The sequence below is a fragment of the Suncus etruscus genome, chromosome 12 (assembly GCF_024139225.1).
Source record: "Suncus etruscus isolate mSunEtr1 chromosome 12, mSunEtr1.pri.cur, whole genome shotgun sequence".
NCBI lineage: Eukaryota > Metazoa > Chordata > Mammalia > Eulipotyphla > Soricidae > Suncus > Suncus etruscus.
The window spans coordinates 8,532,188-8,547,996 of record NC_064859.1 but is presented as its reverse complement, the minus strand read 5'-3'; the positions used below and the strand labels follow the sequence as shown (position 1 = coordinate 8,547,996).

Sequence of the window (15,809 nt, the reverse complement as noted above, 5' to 3'; positions counted from 1 at the left end):
ATCTGGGGCTGAAGAGATAGCATGGAGAAAGGCCTTGCATGCAGAAGGACAGTGGTTCAAATCCTGGCATCCTGAGCCTGCCAGGAGCAATTTCTGAGCATAAAGCCAGGAGTAATCCCTGAGCCAAGTGTGACCCAAAAACCAAAAAAAAAAAAAAAAGACTGATTTTCCTGGACACAGAAGTTATACTTTAGAGAAACTTTTGGCAAGGAGTCCCATATGAAGAAGTGACTCCCTCTTTTACTTTTATTTCAGGAAAAGCCTCATTATTTGGCTTGTCTATAAGAGGTCAAGGGGAGCATTCAGCATGTAGTGATATCCAGGCAGAACTCAATCCTCTTGGTAGTTATTATAGCAATTTTTCTCCCAATCCTATTTGTGTCACTCATCATTGTCTTTGCCTTTTAGTAGTAACATAAGGTTGTCTTTTTCTTCTTCTTCTTCTTCTTCTTCTTCTTCTTCTTCTTCTTCTTCTTCTTCTTCTTCTTCTTCTTCTTCTTCTTCTTCTTCTTCTTCTTCTTCTTCTTCTTCTTTTCTTCCTTCTTCTTCTTCTTCTTCTTTTCTTCCTTCTTCTTCTTCTTCTTCTTCTTCTTCTTCTTCTTCTTCTTCCTCTTCCTCTTCCTCTTCCTCTCCTTCTCCTTCTCCTTCTCCTCCTCCTTCTCCTCCTCCTCCTCCTTCTTTTTTTTTTTTTTTTTTTTTTTGGTTTTTGGGTCACACCCGGCAGTGCTCAGGGGCTACTCCTGGCTGTCTGTTCAGAAATAGCTCCTGGCAGGCACAGGGGATCATATGGGACACCGGGATTTGAACCAACCACCTTTGGTCCTGGATCGGCTGCTTGCAAGGCAAACGCCACTGTGCTATCTCTCCGGGCTCTTCTTCTTCTTCTTGCTCTTCCTTCTTGCTCTTCCTTCTTATTTTTCTTCTTCTTTTTCTTCTTGCTCTTCCTTCTTCTTCTCTTCTTCTTCTTTCCCATCCTCTTCCTTCTTTTCTGCCACACCCAGTGGCAATTATTCCTGGCTCTTCAATCAAAAATCACTCCTGGCAGGCTCGGGGAACCATATGAGATGCCAGAGATCGAACTTGTGCAAGGCTAATGCCCTACCTGCTGTGCTATTGCTCCAGCCCTTCCTTTCTTTTCTTATGATGATGAGGATGGGCATCATAACTCAGTGGCAATACCCACCACGTTGTGGTACTCACATGTCAAATGTGGAGCTTGATTACACAGCCATGGTGCTGTTGTGAGGATTACCCCCCCTTTATGCATATATGCTTGCTGGGGTGACAGTCCTATAGTTGTGTTAATGCACAGTCTTGACTGTGGTGTCTGCACATACCTAAATGCAGAGCAGCTGGAAATTCCTTACAATATTGGCGATCACAGACAGCAGAGCTGTGATGCATGGCTTGAAATAGAAATGGTTAGTTATTTCACAGAATCAACTGGGTGTGTGGGAGAAATGTGGGAGAAGAGATGAGGGGGTATGGCAGGATATCTGAAGTTCAGGAAGCACCCTTCTAATTCTGCAGGTTGTGCAAGGTTAGAATAGTCTGTTGGGAGTGTGCAGAGACATAGCTGAGGTGCAGTTGGTGCCAGATAAAAGGCTGTGATTGGCTGTCTCCTATTTGCCCGGTACAGGCTTTCCTTCGCTTCCGGCCACAGGACTACACTCTGGACATGCCTGGAGGCCCTGTCGTGGAGTTCTGCAGCCTGGCGAGTCACCTTCAGCTGAAGGCCTTTCCCGAGTTCGTGAGTGATGCTTCTTTCTGCTTTCTTGTCAGCAGGTGGCAGAATGAAGGATTCAGAAGTCAGGCTCTTTACAGGCCTGCCACGCCCCTCGCCACCCTGCTAGTCAGTGCAGATTTATTATTAGCATGTTGCACTAATAAAAATAGTTCAGTTCGGAGCCGGAGAGATAGCATGGAGGTAAGGCGTTTGCCTTTCATGCAGGAGGTCATCGGTTCGAATCCCGGCGCCCCATATGGTCCCCTGTGCCTGCCAGGAGCAATTTCTGAGCCTGGAGCCAGGAATAACCCCTGAGCACTGCCAGATGTGACCCAAAAACCAAAAAAAAAAAAAAAAAAAAAAAAAAATAGTTCAGTTCACGTCGATTGAGCCTTACCCTCTGCTGGTGCTGTACTAAGCCCTCTACAAGCACCAGCTCCTTTACTCCTGATAATGTCAGGGTAGTTACTATGAATAGCCCCTTGTGCAGACGGGCTGGAGGCTCAGAGGGTGTGTGGCCTCTTGGGTAATTTTATGATCAATGGCAAACTGGGTTCTGTCCCAAAACACTATCCCTCCCTCCCCCATGAACTCTTCAAACTCAGCCATATTGAAATGAGGTGTGTTGTACCGCTGCCATGCCAGAAACGCTGCTAGGCTCATGACAAGCTTCAGTCTCAGAGTCTCAATGGGCACACTGAGGACCAGGAAAGCTAAATAAGAGGTTAGAGGTGACAGCATTTGGTGGAGGAAGGCCTGGCAGCCCTGCCTCTGATGCTCCTTCTCCCAGAGCCTGCTCTCTATGAACACCTCTTTCCCGGCTTCCGGGCGCCCCTCTTCCTATAGAAGCTGCGGCTGGAAAGCCTGGTGTGGAGGCCCCTCTGCAGCCTGGCTAAAGCCCTGACTGGCCCTCAGAAGCTCATCAAGAAGCGTCTGGACAAACTGCTGGACTTCGAACGGGTGGAAGAGAAGATGCTAGATGTGGGTAGTGTGAGCTATGAGGAGGAGGCTGCTCGGCACACGTACCAGGCACTCAATTCCCTGTTGGTGGCCGAGCTCCCTCAGTTTAATCAGCTGATGCTGCAGTCGGTTGGGCACATCCTGCGGACACTTGTGGCTCTCCAAGAGGACCTCGCAAAGCAAGTGTTGCAGAGAGCAGAAGGCAGCTTGGCCCAGGTAAAGCCTCCTCCCACCCTGGCACTGGGCTCCCGTGGATTCCTCTGCAAATCATCACAGCCTTCTAGCAGCTATGGGTGGTCTTGGAGATAGAGGGGGAAGGTTGAGTTTCCAAATAAGCCATTTGGTGCTTAGGAGGAGCCACGGGATCTTTCATACTTGTTCCCCTGTCATAGATGGAATTAGACCATGAAAGTGAGGCTAGGACAAGGTCTCCAGACCATATCCAAGCCCTGAGCCCCAGAAGCAGAGAAGGCTCTACCACTGTCAAAATTGTGTAACAATGGGGCCAGAGCAATAGCACAATGGGGAGGGCACTTGCCTTGCACATAGCTGACCTGGGTCCCCAGGAGTAACTCCTGAGCACTACCACGTGTAGGCCCGCCCCACCCCACTCCCCAAAAAAAAGAAAGAAAGAAAATTATCCAACAATAAGTCTTGTTCTTCCTTGCAACTGAAAAATATTAAACTTTGGAGTTGAAGATAGAGGTAGCTAGAGATAGTACTCAATAGCTGAGTGCATTGTTTGTATTGTCACTCCAGCTGTGTCAGGAGTGACCTCCAAGCACATAAATAGGAATAGCTACTGAGAACCACCAAGTATGACCCACCATAAAAGAGGGAGGCAGTTTTTGGAGGTCTTCAGGAGAATTCCCAGGCAGGAGTTACAGATTCAGGTTATGTAAGTGCTGTGATGTGGGAGGAAAAGAGAGAGCTCAATGGGAAGAGTTGTCTTTTGATAAAATAATGATCATGATCAAATGATTTAAAGAGGAAAGGACAGAGGACCTACCTGTCAGCACAGGAATAGATTGTTCTCTTTGGAGGCCTAATCAGATACTGTTTGCCAGTTTCCATGTGAAGTGTGACACATTTCTGTAAATGCTTCCAAGATGCTAACATAATGAGGGTAGTGGATGTGGTTGTAGTGGATGTGGTCACTAAGAGGTCAAGTGTGAAAGAAATGTATAAATGCTCATATTCAGCCTTTGATGTTCCTCAAGGTCAGTTTTCATTCCTTGAGTTCTGGATCATCTTTATGCTAGGAAATAGCAGACTTTGAGCCAATCCTTTTAGTATATTATTATAAGTTGGTGACAATTATCAAATCTCTTCTGTGCAGTCAGGGTTGAGTTTCTCAAGCTGGTATTCCTGTTGCTTTTACTATTTCTGGTAGCTGAGTGTTTGCTGTGTACCTATCTTTGAAATACTGGCTTTGCATTATCCCAATTAATCCTGACAAGAATCCTACAGAGTAGGTATTATTTATTATTATTATCAATTAGTTTGGGACCATGCTAACAGCGCTTGAACTCTGCTCTTGTCTCTGTTATTGGGGTCACTCCTGGTAGTGCTACGGTGATCATGCAGTTCAAAGGATCAGACCTGGGTGTCTTGCATATAAATCATATGCTTCAGTCCATTGATTTCTCTCTGGTCCCTAATTTTGGGGTTTTCAAGATTGAAGCTGATGTAAGAATCAGTATACTCAACTGCTATAGTGCTCCCTGTATCTTGGCATCAGACAGACTTGGGTAGGCTGTGAGTTCCAACCTCTAAAAATAGGAATATTAGTCGTCCTATCCTGTGCTTTGTGCTCTTGAGCTTGGTTTCCCCCTCCCAGTTGCTGAAGGAAAAATCATTGAAGATTTGTTCTCCACCTCCCTCATCCCTTCTATACCTCTGCTCCTCTCATCCAGTTCTGCTCTTCTGATTATGACCATCTTCTTTTGGCTCCCTCCTGGCTTTGGGGTGCCCCTCTCCACTCCTGCCTGCCCTCTCTTGCCCTTCACAGCACCTGAATTTGGCAGGTGCTTCAAATAACTGGCAGATGTGCCAGGCTATGGCACTCCCGGTTCCATTCTCCCGTCAGGCAGGAGAATCCATCTGACTCCCCTGAGCTCCAGCAACCATCACCCTGTGCTTTTATTAGCACTCCCCAGAACCTGCAGCTGTGGACTGATGACTGAAATGTGTGTGTGTGAGTGTGTGTATGGTTTTGTTGTTGTTGTTGTCTGTTTGAAAATGGCTGGGGCTACTTACTTTAGGCCTTTACAGTATTGAATACAGAATAAAATTTCATACTTTCTTTTTAATTGAGTCAAGCCTGAGTTGTCTACCAAAAAAAAAAAGGAGCATTTATTTTTTCCTGAAGGCAGAGGGTGAGAAGCTATTTTCATTCTCCAGTCCTCTCACTTTCTCTCCAGAGCCAAAACTGCTGGTGTGAAGAGCTGAGAATACTCCCCAGGATCTTGGGGAGGGGAGGCAGGTCAAGTTGAGAAAAGGAGAGAAGGGGGGGGGGGGAATGAACAGCAGTAGGGCATTTGCCTTGTTTTCAGCTGACCCAGTAACCTAACATATGATCCATGAGCATTGCTAAGAGAAAATCTTGAGCGTCACAGGGTGTGGCTCACACACACACACACACACACACACACACACACACACACACATACACACAAAGAAGGACGAGGAGAAAGAGAAAGAATGGGAAGAACAAAAGGAAGAAATGGAGGAAAAGGAAGAAGAGAAAGACGAAAAAGAGGAAGAAGGCAAAGGATAAGGAAGGAAAGAAATTTTATAAAGAAATAAAAAATGGATGCCATTTTCTAGTTAGTCATTGGGCTATGGACTCTTAGGACCTGCCAGTGTCTGGTGGTGAATTATGGTCTGTGTCCCTTGGCCCCTTTGCCTGAACCATCTTTGGAGACTAGAGAAGGCCCTGTGGAGGGCTCTATATATTAAAGATTTCTGACTCAAAAGTCAGAGCCAAAAGAAGTGAGTTTGGTGCTAAGCAGAGAGGACACTTACCTGTTAGTTGTGGGGTCACATAGTCTACCAGGTTATCCACTGCTAACAGGTCAAGTTTTGACTGGGACATGAGTTGCAATTTGTTGCACTGCAAACTTACTTTCTTTTTTCTTTTTAAAGCAGAATCCCTTATTTTTTCATTAAATTTTTTGTTATAATACCATTTTTGTAATTACTTTATTTAAGTACTGTGGATACAAAACTACTTATGATTGAGTTTTAGTCATAGACTATACATCACCCTTTACCAGTGCACTTTTTCTGCCACCAATGCCCCCAGTTTCCTTCCCATTTTCCTCCATTAACCCCACCTGCATTTTACTTTTTTCTTTTTTTTCTTTTCTTTCTTTTGTTTTGTTTTGGGGGCCACACCTGGTGGCACTCAGGGGTTACTCCTGGTTTTGTGCTCAGAAATCGCTCCTGGCAGGTTCAGGGGACCATATGGGATGCTGGTAATCGAACCCGGGTCCGTCCCAGGTCAGCCGCATGTAAGGCCAATGCCCTACTGCTGTGCTATTACCCCAGTTCCTCTTTTCATTTTTGACAATGTGGTTTGCACTATTATTAATGAACAGGGTAGCATGCTTATCACTTTATCCCCTTTCAGCACCCAGTTATTTTCCAGAATGACCAGTTTCAACTATCAGACATAGTGGACAGTAATACAACTTTCCCCCAAGTTGTTCATAATACAGTCATTTCAGACATTAAATGTTCAAACACTAATCCCACCACCATTTTCGCACCCACTACACTAGTATGCACCCTTGGAGGCACAAACAAATTTATATAGTTTTTTACAACACAAAGCAAATGGAATTATCAGAACTTATATCTCTATGGTTTAAAATTTAATAGTTAGATCTCTCAATGGTTATTAAAGTTATTGTCTCAGTATTTTCTGGGTTGTGGTTGGTTGGTGCCAGTTGAACCTTCTGTGCTACTGCTTTGGCTCACTGATCTTGGTGGTCTTCTGTGCAACTTTTCCATCATTTTGGCTGTAATCATGACACTACTATGAAATTTTGAAGTGCCACACAGTCATGCACTCTCCAAAACAAATTTAGTGGCCTGGCAGTTTGATAAGGCTAAGTTGTGGAGCTGTGCTTTTTTTTATTTGAGGGTATAGGATGTGATGGTGAGCTTCTGTGACTTCAGGAAGAGAGGTCAATCTATCCACCTCCATTCTGAGAAGGCTGAGTTATCAGCTTTGACCAGTCTACCAGGGAAGAGTTGGTGGCCATCATTTTCTTTTGGAGTTAAGTAGAAGAGCTGGGCTGCTTTTCTTTTAGGAATACAGCAAATGTGGATAGAGGCTGCTGGGTTTTCTGGTGGCATGTGTGTGTGTGTGTGTGTGTGTGTGTGTGTGTGTGTGTGTGTGTGTGTGTGTGTGTGTATGGTATGTATGTGTGTTTGGGAGGAGACTGGCCCATTCCATTTCAAGAACACCCCAGTGTTTTCAGCCCATAGATTGGTCCCACGTAGGAGATTTAGCTGCATATATATTTAGGTTTTTGAGCTTTTTTTAAGAGGTGCAGAGGTTACTCCTAATTCTACACTTATCTAATTCAGGAATTACTCCTGGCAGGCTGGGGGAACATATGTCAAGCTGGGGATCAGATCCAGGTGGGCCATGTGCAAGGCCTACCTTACCTGCAGAGCACCTTACCTATTGTAAGGTTCTGCTCTGCTCATATTTTTTGAGTTCTGTTGTGGAATTTGACCACTTCTATTGGAGGGTGGTGGGTATAGCTGTGGGAAAGTTGCAAATTTTTTTGGAGAAGGAAGTAAAGATTCACATAGTTGGGAGGTCTATGTCAGCAGCCCCTGGCCCTGCTGTGATCTGCTTAGCTGTTAGCGCTCTGATTTCCACTTCATCTCCTACTTGCTTCCCTTACTGGCTGGCTCCCGTTCTCAGGCTTTTTTTCTCCCTGGTAGAAAAAATGGTTTTCAATTGCTCCAAGTATAGACCTTTTTCTCCCAGAATTTAAAGGAGAGTGATTGGTCCTCGGCCTTCAGGTGCTCTGCATAATAAGAGGATTCCTATCAGCCTTGCTTGGCCCATTGTTTAGTCCTTGGACTAGTCATGGATAAACAGAAGGAATGCCAGGATGGCTAATGCCCCAGTATAGGCAGGACTTTGGACCCACTGTGGGATGCTTCCTTTTGAAGGTACTCCAAAGTAGTGGTTAGTTGGCCCAGGGGTGATTCCAGAGATACTCTGCCAACCAGGCTAGATAGTTCCATGTTCAGCTCAGTGACAAGGTACTACTCAGACCTTGCAGTACTGGGACCACATTAGCCATTCTTAGGAGCTACAAAGGCTACTCTTAGTGGTGCTTATGGGCTTTGCAGTGATTGGGATTAAACTGGGGCCCAGAGCCAGCAATCTTGCCCCAAGGAAGACTTTTTTTCCCCTTTTTGAGCCATATCTGGTGACACTCAAGGGTTACTCCTGGCTATGCGCTCAGAAATAGCTCCTGGCTTGGGGGACCATATAGGATGCGGGGGGATTGTACCACGGTCCATCCTAGGTTGGCACATGCAAGGCAAACACCCTACTGCTTGCGCTACCGCTCCTGCCCCCAAGGAAGATTTTTTTAAAGGGGAGGAGGCAGGATTCAAACGGCAGCTGAGTAACCTGAAAAAAGCACCTCTTCGCCCATCTGAAGAAGGGTCTGAGGGCAGTGTCTGTCCCCTTTCAGCTGCCACACAATCATGTCTCTGAGCTGGCCTTTGGGAAACTGCTGGAGGAAGCTCTAGACCAGGCTGGAAAGCAGCTTCACTCTTTTCAGGAGAACTTTGAGAAAGTGCAGCCACCACCTACCGTACAAGTAAGTGCCCCTCTTTCCCCTGCAAGGTGCCTGGATTGGAGGCTCACTGCCAATGGTGGAGAGCCTCCTATTGCCCTTCTTCCTGCCTTTCAGGTAATATTTCTGTGTTTGTATATATGTGTGTGTGTGTGTGTGTGTGTGTGTGTGTGTGTGTGTGTGTGTATTCACCGTTCTTAGAGTCCAGGGGTGGTGAACAAGTTCAACACAAAGAGCCAAAATTTTAAACTGTGAGTCAGAGAGCCACACCACACCATGCAGTGACCTGCCAAAACAGACAAACACTCACACCAAAGCATATAATTTTAACAATAATATATTAAACATATATTGCATTTTGCCATTTTGAGTGAGGGTAAAAATTCTGTTTGTGTTATAGTCAGAAAGCATAAGAGAGAACAGCTCTTGGTCCCAAAATAATAAAACTTAAACTTTATTTTTTTGGGAGGGGTGGCTTCCCAAATGACTATCAGGAGGCCCAGGAGCCACTCCTGGTGATTCTTACCCCTTTGGTTTAGTGCTTGGCTCTGACTTATAAGGGGTTCCCTGCCCTCCACCCAGCAGTGCTCAGGGCTGTACAGGGCTATGAGTGCTGGACACCAAACCTGGGTTGGTTGTAGTAAAATCACATGTCAACATCAACATATCAACATCAGAAATCTTGCAACTTCCTCAGTTTGTCCATAAAAACTTATCCTGTTTTCTGACCACTCTGTTACTGACTTACTTCGACTATCAGCATTCAGGATGAGTCTGAATAAAGGTCTAAATAAGAAGTTATCTATGGGGCCAAAGTGATAGCAGGAACAGTATTTGTGTTAAGCATGGCCAACTGGGGTTGATCCCTGGCAGCCTATATGAGCCTACCAGGAGTGATCTCTTTTTTTTTCTTTTTTGGGCCACACCCGATGACGCTCACGGTTACTCCTGGCTATGCACTCAGAAACTGCTCCTGGCTTGGGGGACCATATGGGATGCTGGGAGATTACACTGCAGTCTGTCCTAGGTTAGCACATGCAAAGCAAATGCCCTACCACTTGCACCACCACTCCGGCCCCAATTCTTTTTTTCTTTTTTCTTTTCTTTTTTCTTTTTTACCAGGAGTAATTTCTAAATACATGGCCAGGAGTAACCCTTGAGAACTGTCAGGTGTGGCCTAAAAACAAAACAAAACAAAAAGTCATCAATGTTGGGGCTGGAGTGGTGGCACAGCGGTAGTGAATTTACCTTGCACGCAGCTGACCTAGGACTGACCACGATTCAATCTCCCGCGTCCTATATGGTCCCCCAAACCAGGAGCAATTTCTAAGCACATAGCCAGGAGTAACTAACCCCTGAGCATCACTGAGTGTGGCCCAAAATCCAAAAAAAAAAAAAAAAAGTCATCAATGTTTGCTTTCTACAAAGGATTTTTAAATTACAAGAGACAGTTTTTAGACAGCATTACAGTTTAAAGCACTGTTAGTCAACAGCTTTAAGTGGTAAATTTTTCTCTGCAGTAGCAGGATAACTTCCAGCCCATGCTGGAAGAGTTCATCCCTAGAGAGAATGTGATTTGTAGGAAGCTGCAAACATGTGGGTTTAAGAAATGGAAAACTGTTTGTCAGCTGTGGTACTACAGTGAAGGGTCAGGAAAGCATGCCATGATCCCCAGAAGTAGGAAGAGAGCTCAAGGCAGAGAAAAAGAATGAATTTAGTAAAAAGACAGGGCCAGTAGTTCACCCTGAGCAGGTGAGAGCAGGCAGACTCCTCCTCAGACCACACGCTTGACACAGCTCGGGGGGTGGGGTTTGGGGGGGGGGTAGAGGGCCCTGCTAGTCAGGTGCTGAAATGAAGAAATCCTCAGATGGAATTCTCCTTTGTTCTACTTCAAACAGAAACAGCTTCCTAATTGGGAAAGCAAACCTTGCTGCTTATAGATAAACCAGAGGTGTAAAAATCAAAATAAAAGAAATGGAAACATCCTAATTTTTCAATATGTCTTCTAAATTGGTAGGGAGAAGCCCTCCCTTTCTTGCCTCCCTCTCCTGCGTGCAGAGTACAATCATGCATGCACACACACACACATACACACAAAGGTGCAGACATACACACATATACACATCTCACAGATGAGGACCACACAGACACAGAGATACACACAGATGCAAAGACAGACTTAGAGACACTTACAAATGCAGAGAAGGATATAAACAGCACAGAGAGATACAGAGTGGCACACATACACACACACACATACACACACACATACACACACACATACACACACACACACACACACACACACACACACACACACACACACACACACACACACACACACACATACTCCTGGACAGAGCAGGCCGAAATTAGCCTTCTACTTCTTCTGCATTCCTCACATCTTGTGGGCCACCAAGTGATAGAATGAAGAATTATCCCTGCCCTGCCATGCGTAGGTTTCCCTGTGCCAGCCTCATGCCATCAGTGAGGCCACAAGTATATAACCCTCACCCTGCATGATACCAATCCATGGGGTTGACAGGCTGTGCCAGGCAGGTTCTGTACAGTTGCCTCACTCCATGTCATGGGCATAAGTGGGGACCTGGCCCTGAAGTTCCCTGACTTGTACTAGAGCTTGAGTCAAAAGTTTAGACATGGTAGAGGTTTCAGAGGTTCAGTTAGAAATTCTTGGAAAATGTCTAGGCCTGTATGTGGGTGGCATGGGACCTGTTTGGGAATGGGCAGGCTCCTGGCTCTCAGGCTTTGCCACACTAACTGACACTCTGTGTCTGTCTCTCCTTGCCTAGCCACTGCCCCCAGGCACGGAGCGCCTGGTGCAGACACTCCTGGGCAAGTACGGCCCTGGAAAGCTGTATCAGGTGACAAGCAACATCAGTGGGATGGGGACAATGGACCTGACACTACTGCGGGGTCAAGTCGTGGCTCTCCTTCAAAATAAGGACACCAAAGGCAACAGCAGCCGCTGGCTGGTGGACACCGGGGGTAGGTGGACACAGGTCCATTTCACTTCCTCTGGGAAAGCACCAGCAGAGAAGAGGCCATCTCTGGGCCCCTCTGACTATGCCAGCTAGCAAGGAAGCACACAGTGAGAATGCAGGACTGCAGCTTGGCTGGTCCAGTGTGATGCATGTGGTTGGAGACATCCTCTCCAAATGTGCTGCATGCAGGGGAGAAAGGACCCTGAGGCCTATGGTCAGCAGAGCTAGACAGAGGGAGCTCCAGTGTTCCTCTTAACACTTAAGGCCTGCATCTAGCAGATGTGAGGGGTTTTAGACAGAACAGTGGATACCTAGCCCCTTGCACTTCTCAGACCTTTGGGGTATACTTAGTCACAGCCCCCCAGGGTAACCAGGCAGGAAACATATGGCTTCAAGGACCTAAGGAGCATGGCCCATGTACATGATCCCCAAGCTATGTGGGGCTATTGGGAGGAGTCTACAGTCAGTTTTCCTTCTTTGACTAGTTATAATTGTCATTTAAGTATCTTCTTTGATGTGGGTTTTACCATATATACAGCTTAAAAGATGACTCCTAGAATGCATGCTTTTGCGTGTTCAATACTCAGCTCCATTTGGGTCCCAAGCACTGGTGGGCCTGAGCAAAACTGAACTTTACTGCCTGTAGAGCTGGGATGAGTATTGCCAGATGTTAAATCCTGAGTGCCCAAGACCCTCCAAATATGTATATAATGTGTAAGTTCTTTCTATTCAAGTAATTGTATAGAATGAATCTTAAAAAATGAGTTGATGGTGCTGAAGAGATAGTATATCAGGTAGAACGCTTGTCTAGCATGCATGCAACCCAAATGCGATTTCTGGCACCTGTTCCACTGAACAACACTAGATTCAGTCCCAGAGGCCCCTAGGTACCACCAGGGTGACCTGGGTAAATCCAGGCACTACAGCATCACATACTTATGCCCGGGGCCGGAGAGATAGCACAGCGGTGTTTGCCTTGCAAACAGCCGACCCAGGACCTAAGGTGGTTGGTTCGAATCCCGCATCCCGCATCCCATGTGGTCCTCCATGCCTGCCAGGAGCTATTTCTGAGCAGATAGCCAGGAGTAACCCTTGAGCACTGCCGAGTGTGGCTCTAAAAAACAAAAACAAACAAAAAAACACATTCTTTTTTTTGGGGGGGGCCACACCCTGTGACGCTCAGGGGTTACTCCTGGCTATGCGCTCAGAAGTTGCTCCTGGCTTCTTGGGGGACCATATGGGACGCCGGGGGATCGAACCGCGGTCCGTCCTAGGCTAGCGCAGGCAAGGCAGGCATCTTACCTCCAGCGCCACCGCCCGGCCCCAAAAAAACACATTCTTATGCCCTTACTTCGACCAAGAATTTCTGGTGGGTCCCAAGGCCTCTGAGAACTACTGATTAGGAGGTTTTCCTACATTAAAAAAAAAAAAGTTGATTTAAAAAAAATTCAGATCGGAGCCAGAAAGATAGCACAGCAGTAGGTGTTTGCCTGCACAAAGCCGATCCAGGATGGACAGTGGTTCTAATCCCAGCATCCCATATGGTCTCATCCCTGCCAGGAGTGATTTCTGAGCACAGAGTCAGGCAGAGTGCTGCCGGGTGTGACCCAAAAACAGAAGAAAAAGAAATTAAGATCACAGCACAAATTGGGCTGAATTTAGAAAAGGACTTGTGACTCAAGATGGTGTAGCTAAGTGGAATTTAAGCCAGGTCAGGGGTGCTGTTCTGGGATCACAGCTTTGCCCCAGTTACCAACTGCAACTTTCAGAGAAGCTTTATTGCCTTCGAGTTTGGAGCTCAGCTGTGAAATAGAGGTGACCAAAACTCAAATGGTCCTGATGCCTAGCCAGTTCTGGGGAAACAATGGCTGTTCCTAGGGAATAACCAAGGGCAGACACATCCTGAGAATGAGCCAGGGCACTGGAGAATGAGAAGGGCATTTTCTGTTCCCTCCCCAGGCTGTCCTCGGCAGGAAAGTACATTGCTTTGGGTTGCCCCTGGGTAAGGAGTAGGACAGAGATGCCAGTCCCTGAGAGCAGCTTTCATTCTACTCCCACAAAGAGTCTTTGATGTGTCAGAGCAATAGCAGATAGGGTGTGCTTTATCTGTGGCAAGTGGGTGTCTGTCCCTGGGGTGTACAAGCAGGGACTGGACAGTAGGGTTGACTTAGTGAGCTTCCCAGATGGTCTTTCAGTGCTGGGAAAATGTACAAACTGGTCTATCACCTTCATGGACTTTTATTTCCAGGTAAAGGGGCATATAAAGTGGCAGGCATCAATGGGTAATGACCAGATGGTAATGTCCCATCTGTCCCTAGGCCCTCGAGGCTACGTGCCTGCTGGGAAGCTGGAGCTATATCACATCATCCCCAGTGAGGAGAAGCTTAGAGGACAAACGAAGCTTCCTGATGACCCTCAATCTCATATGCCAGAGCCAACTCCAGCTCCCATAGCTGCTGGTCCTATCACCTTTGGGCCCATCCCTACCATCCCCACAGTGACCCAGGTGAGTCTGTACAGGGGTGGGATCTATCACTTGAGGGAATGGAGCCCCCATTACTGCCACACTGACAAGAGAGTTAACCCCTTGTTTCCAAGAGTAGAGCAAGTAGGATCCATTCTTCCATTCTTTCATCCAACATCCATTTATCCATCCACCCAATGATGCACTTATCAATTCATCTATCCAATGACCTATCCATCCATCTATCCACCATTTTCCATCTACTTACCATCCATCCACTTACCTATCTATTTATACACTATCCACTTATTCATGTATCCATTCAATAATTCATCGACCCTAACCCATCCATCCATCATTCATTCTTCCATCTACCAATGATCCATTCATTCAATAATATACACAATGATCTGTTCATCCATTTGTCTGGCCATCCTACCCATCTGTACATTCATCTAACCCACCAATCCATTCACCTATCTAAACCATTCACCCATCTACCTATCCATCTATTTAGACACATGATCTATTCATCTGCCCATCCATTATTTATGATAATCAGAAGTAAAATTTTGCCCTTGCCATTCTCTCATTTATAATTTGGGCTGAGGAAATAGCCATTATGACTTGTCATATGAATATTGTAACATTAAAATGTGGTAAGTGTCTAAGCCCTGGCAGTGAGAAGGTTCAGGAAAGGGCTTTCTGGAAGAAAGCTGCTACTTCTCAAGTCTGAAGGGTGAGCAGAATTTCACCGGATAAAGTGGGTACATTGTGGTATGAAGGGGAAGTGCTTCTCAGAGTTGGAAGAACTGAATCTGTGAAGGCTCAGAAGACAGCTCCCAAATTTCCCAATGGGAGAAAGGAGCCTGGAAACAGGACGGGGATGTGAGGAACAGGACAGTCCATCTAGCCAAGCTAGGTTTTCTGGGGGTGCTGCTGGAGGGGGATGTGTGGATGTGCAGCGAAGCACTGTGCATCAGAGCTCCACAGGAGAGGTGACCCAAAGATCCATGAAAGAGGAACGTTAATTGCACCACATGATTCTGCTGTGAAAGTTAGAGACATCCTAAAGCATTGCAACTGCCTTTAGATAGATTCAATAGGCCACATGTGGGGCTTTCCCGAGCAGATGTCGCAAATAGCCAGATGAAATGATTGGGAGACTGACTGACAGGTGCTGGGGGAGAGAGAGGAGAAGTGACCACTAGTCGTGTGGAGTTTCTTTAGGGAACAATGAAGATGTTGTGGATTAGGTTGTGCGGATGGCTAATGCCACTGTGTGAACATAGGAAAGATGGCTACTGCAAAGGCATGCATGATGGTTTGTGACATGAATCTCAATAGTCAAAGGATTGGGCGGGCAGTGAAGGCTTGGCAGGACAAGGATGGGGGGCCACTGTGGGCAGGGATGGCTGTGAGGTAGAGACACCGCAGAATGGCCTGTGAGCATCTGCCCACTGGGATCATACTCACTGGAGCCAGAGACTTGAAGGGGAAACCATCCCAGTGGTCAAGTAGTCACAGAAAACCCAGGCAAGGGGCACCCTGAACCACCAGAACAGGTAAACAAGGAAGTCAGGGATACCTGAGCCAGGGCTTTGGGGGAGGAGCTCAAGTGTGCCTGCAGCAATGCCACTGAGGTCAGTTATGAACCCTCCCAAGGTCCTAGGCCAGCACACTGGGATGTCCCCACCCTCCAGGTGAGGCACACAAGGACCCCAGCAGAAGCTGGGCACAGTCCCTGCTTCACTGAGCAAAGAGTGAGTTTACTGCTGGCACCAGATCCAGCAGTGTGGGGGTGTCTTGGTGACCCCACT

The 15,809-nt window shown here is 46.5% G+C and overlaps 1 protein-coding gene across 1 annotated transcript in view; it reads left to right on the top strand.

Moving 5' to 3' along the window:
- ARHGEF37 (Rho guanine nucleotide exchange factor 37) overlaps positions 1–15,809 on the top strand; it is a 56,010-nt gene that overhangs the window by 39,397 nt on the left and 804 nt on the right. The window contains exons 8-12 of the mRNA XM_049785174.1: positions 1,640–1,750; positions 2,573–2,902; positions 8,419–8,547; positions 11,334–11,529; positions 13,844–14,031. Coding sequence (XP_049641131.1) covers positions 1,640–1,750; positions 2,573–2,902; positions 8,419–8,547; positions 11,334–11,529; positions 13,844–14,031 — 954 coding nt within the window. The remainder of the gene's footprint in view (positions 1–1,639; positions 1,751–2,572; positions 2,903–8,418; positions 8,548–11,333; positions 11,530–13,843; positions 14,032–15,809) is intronic.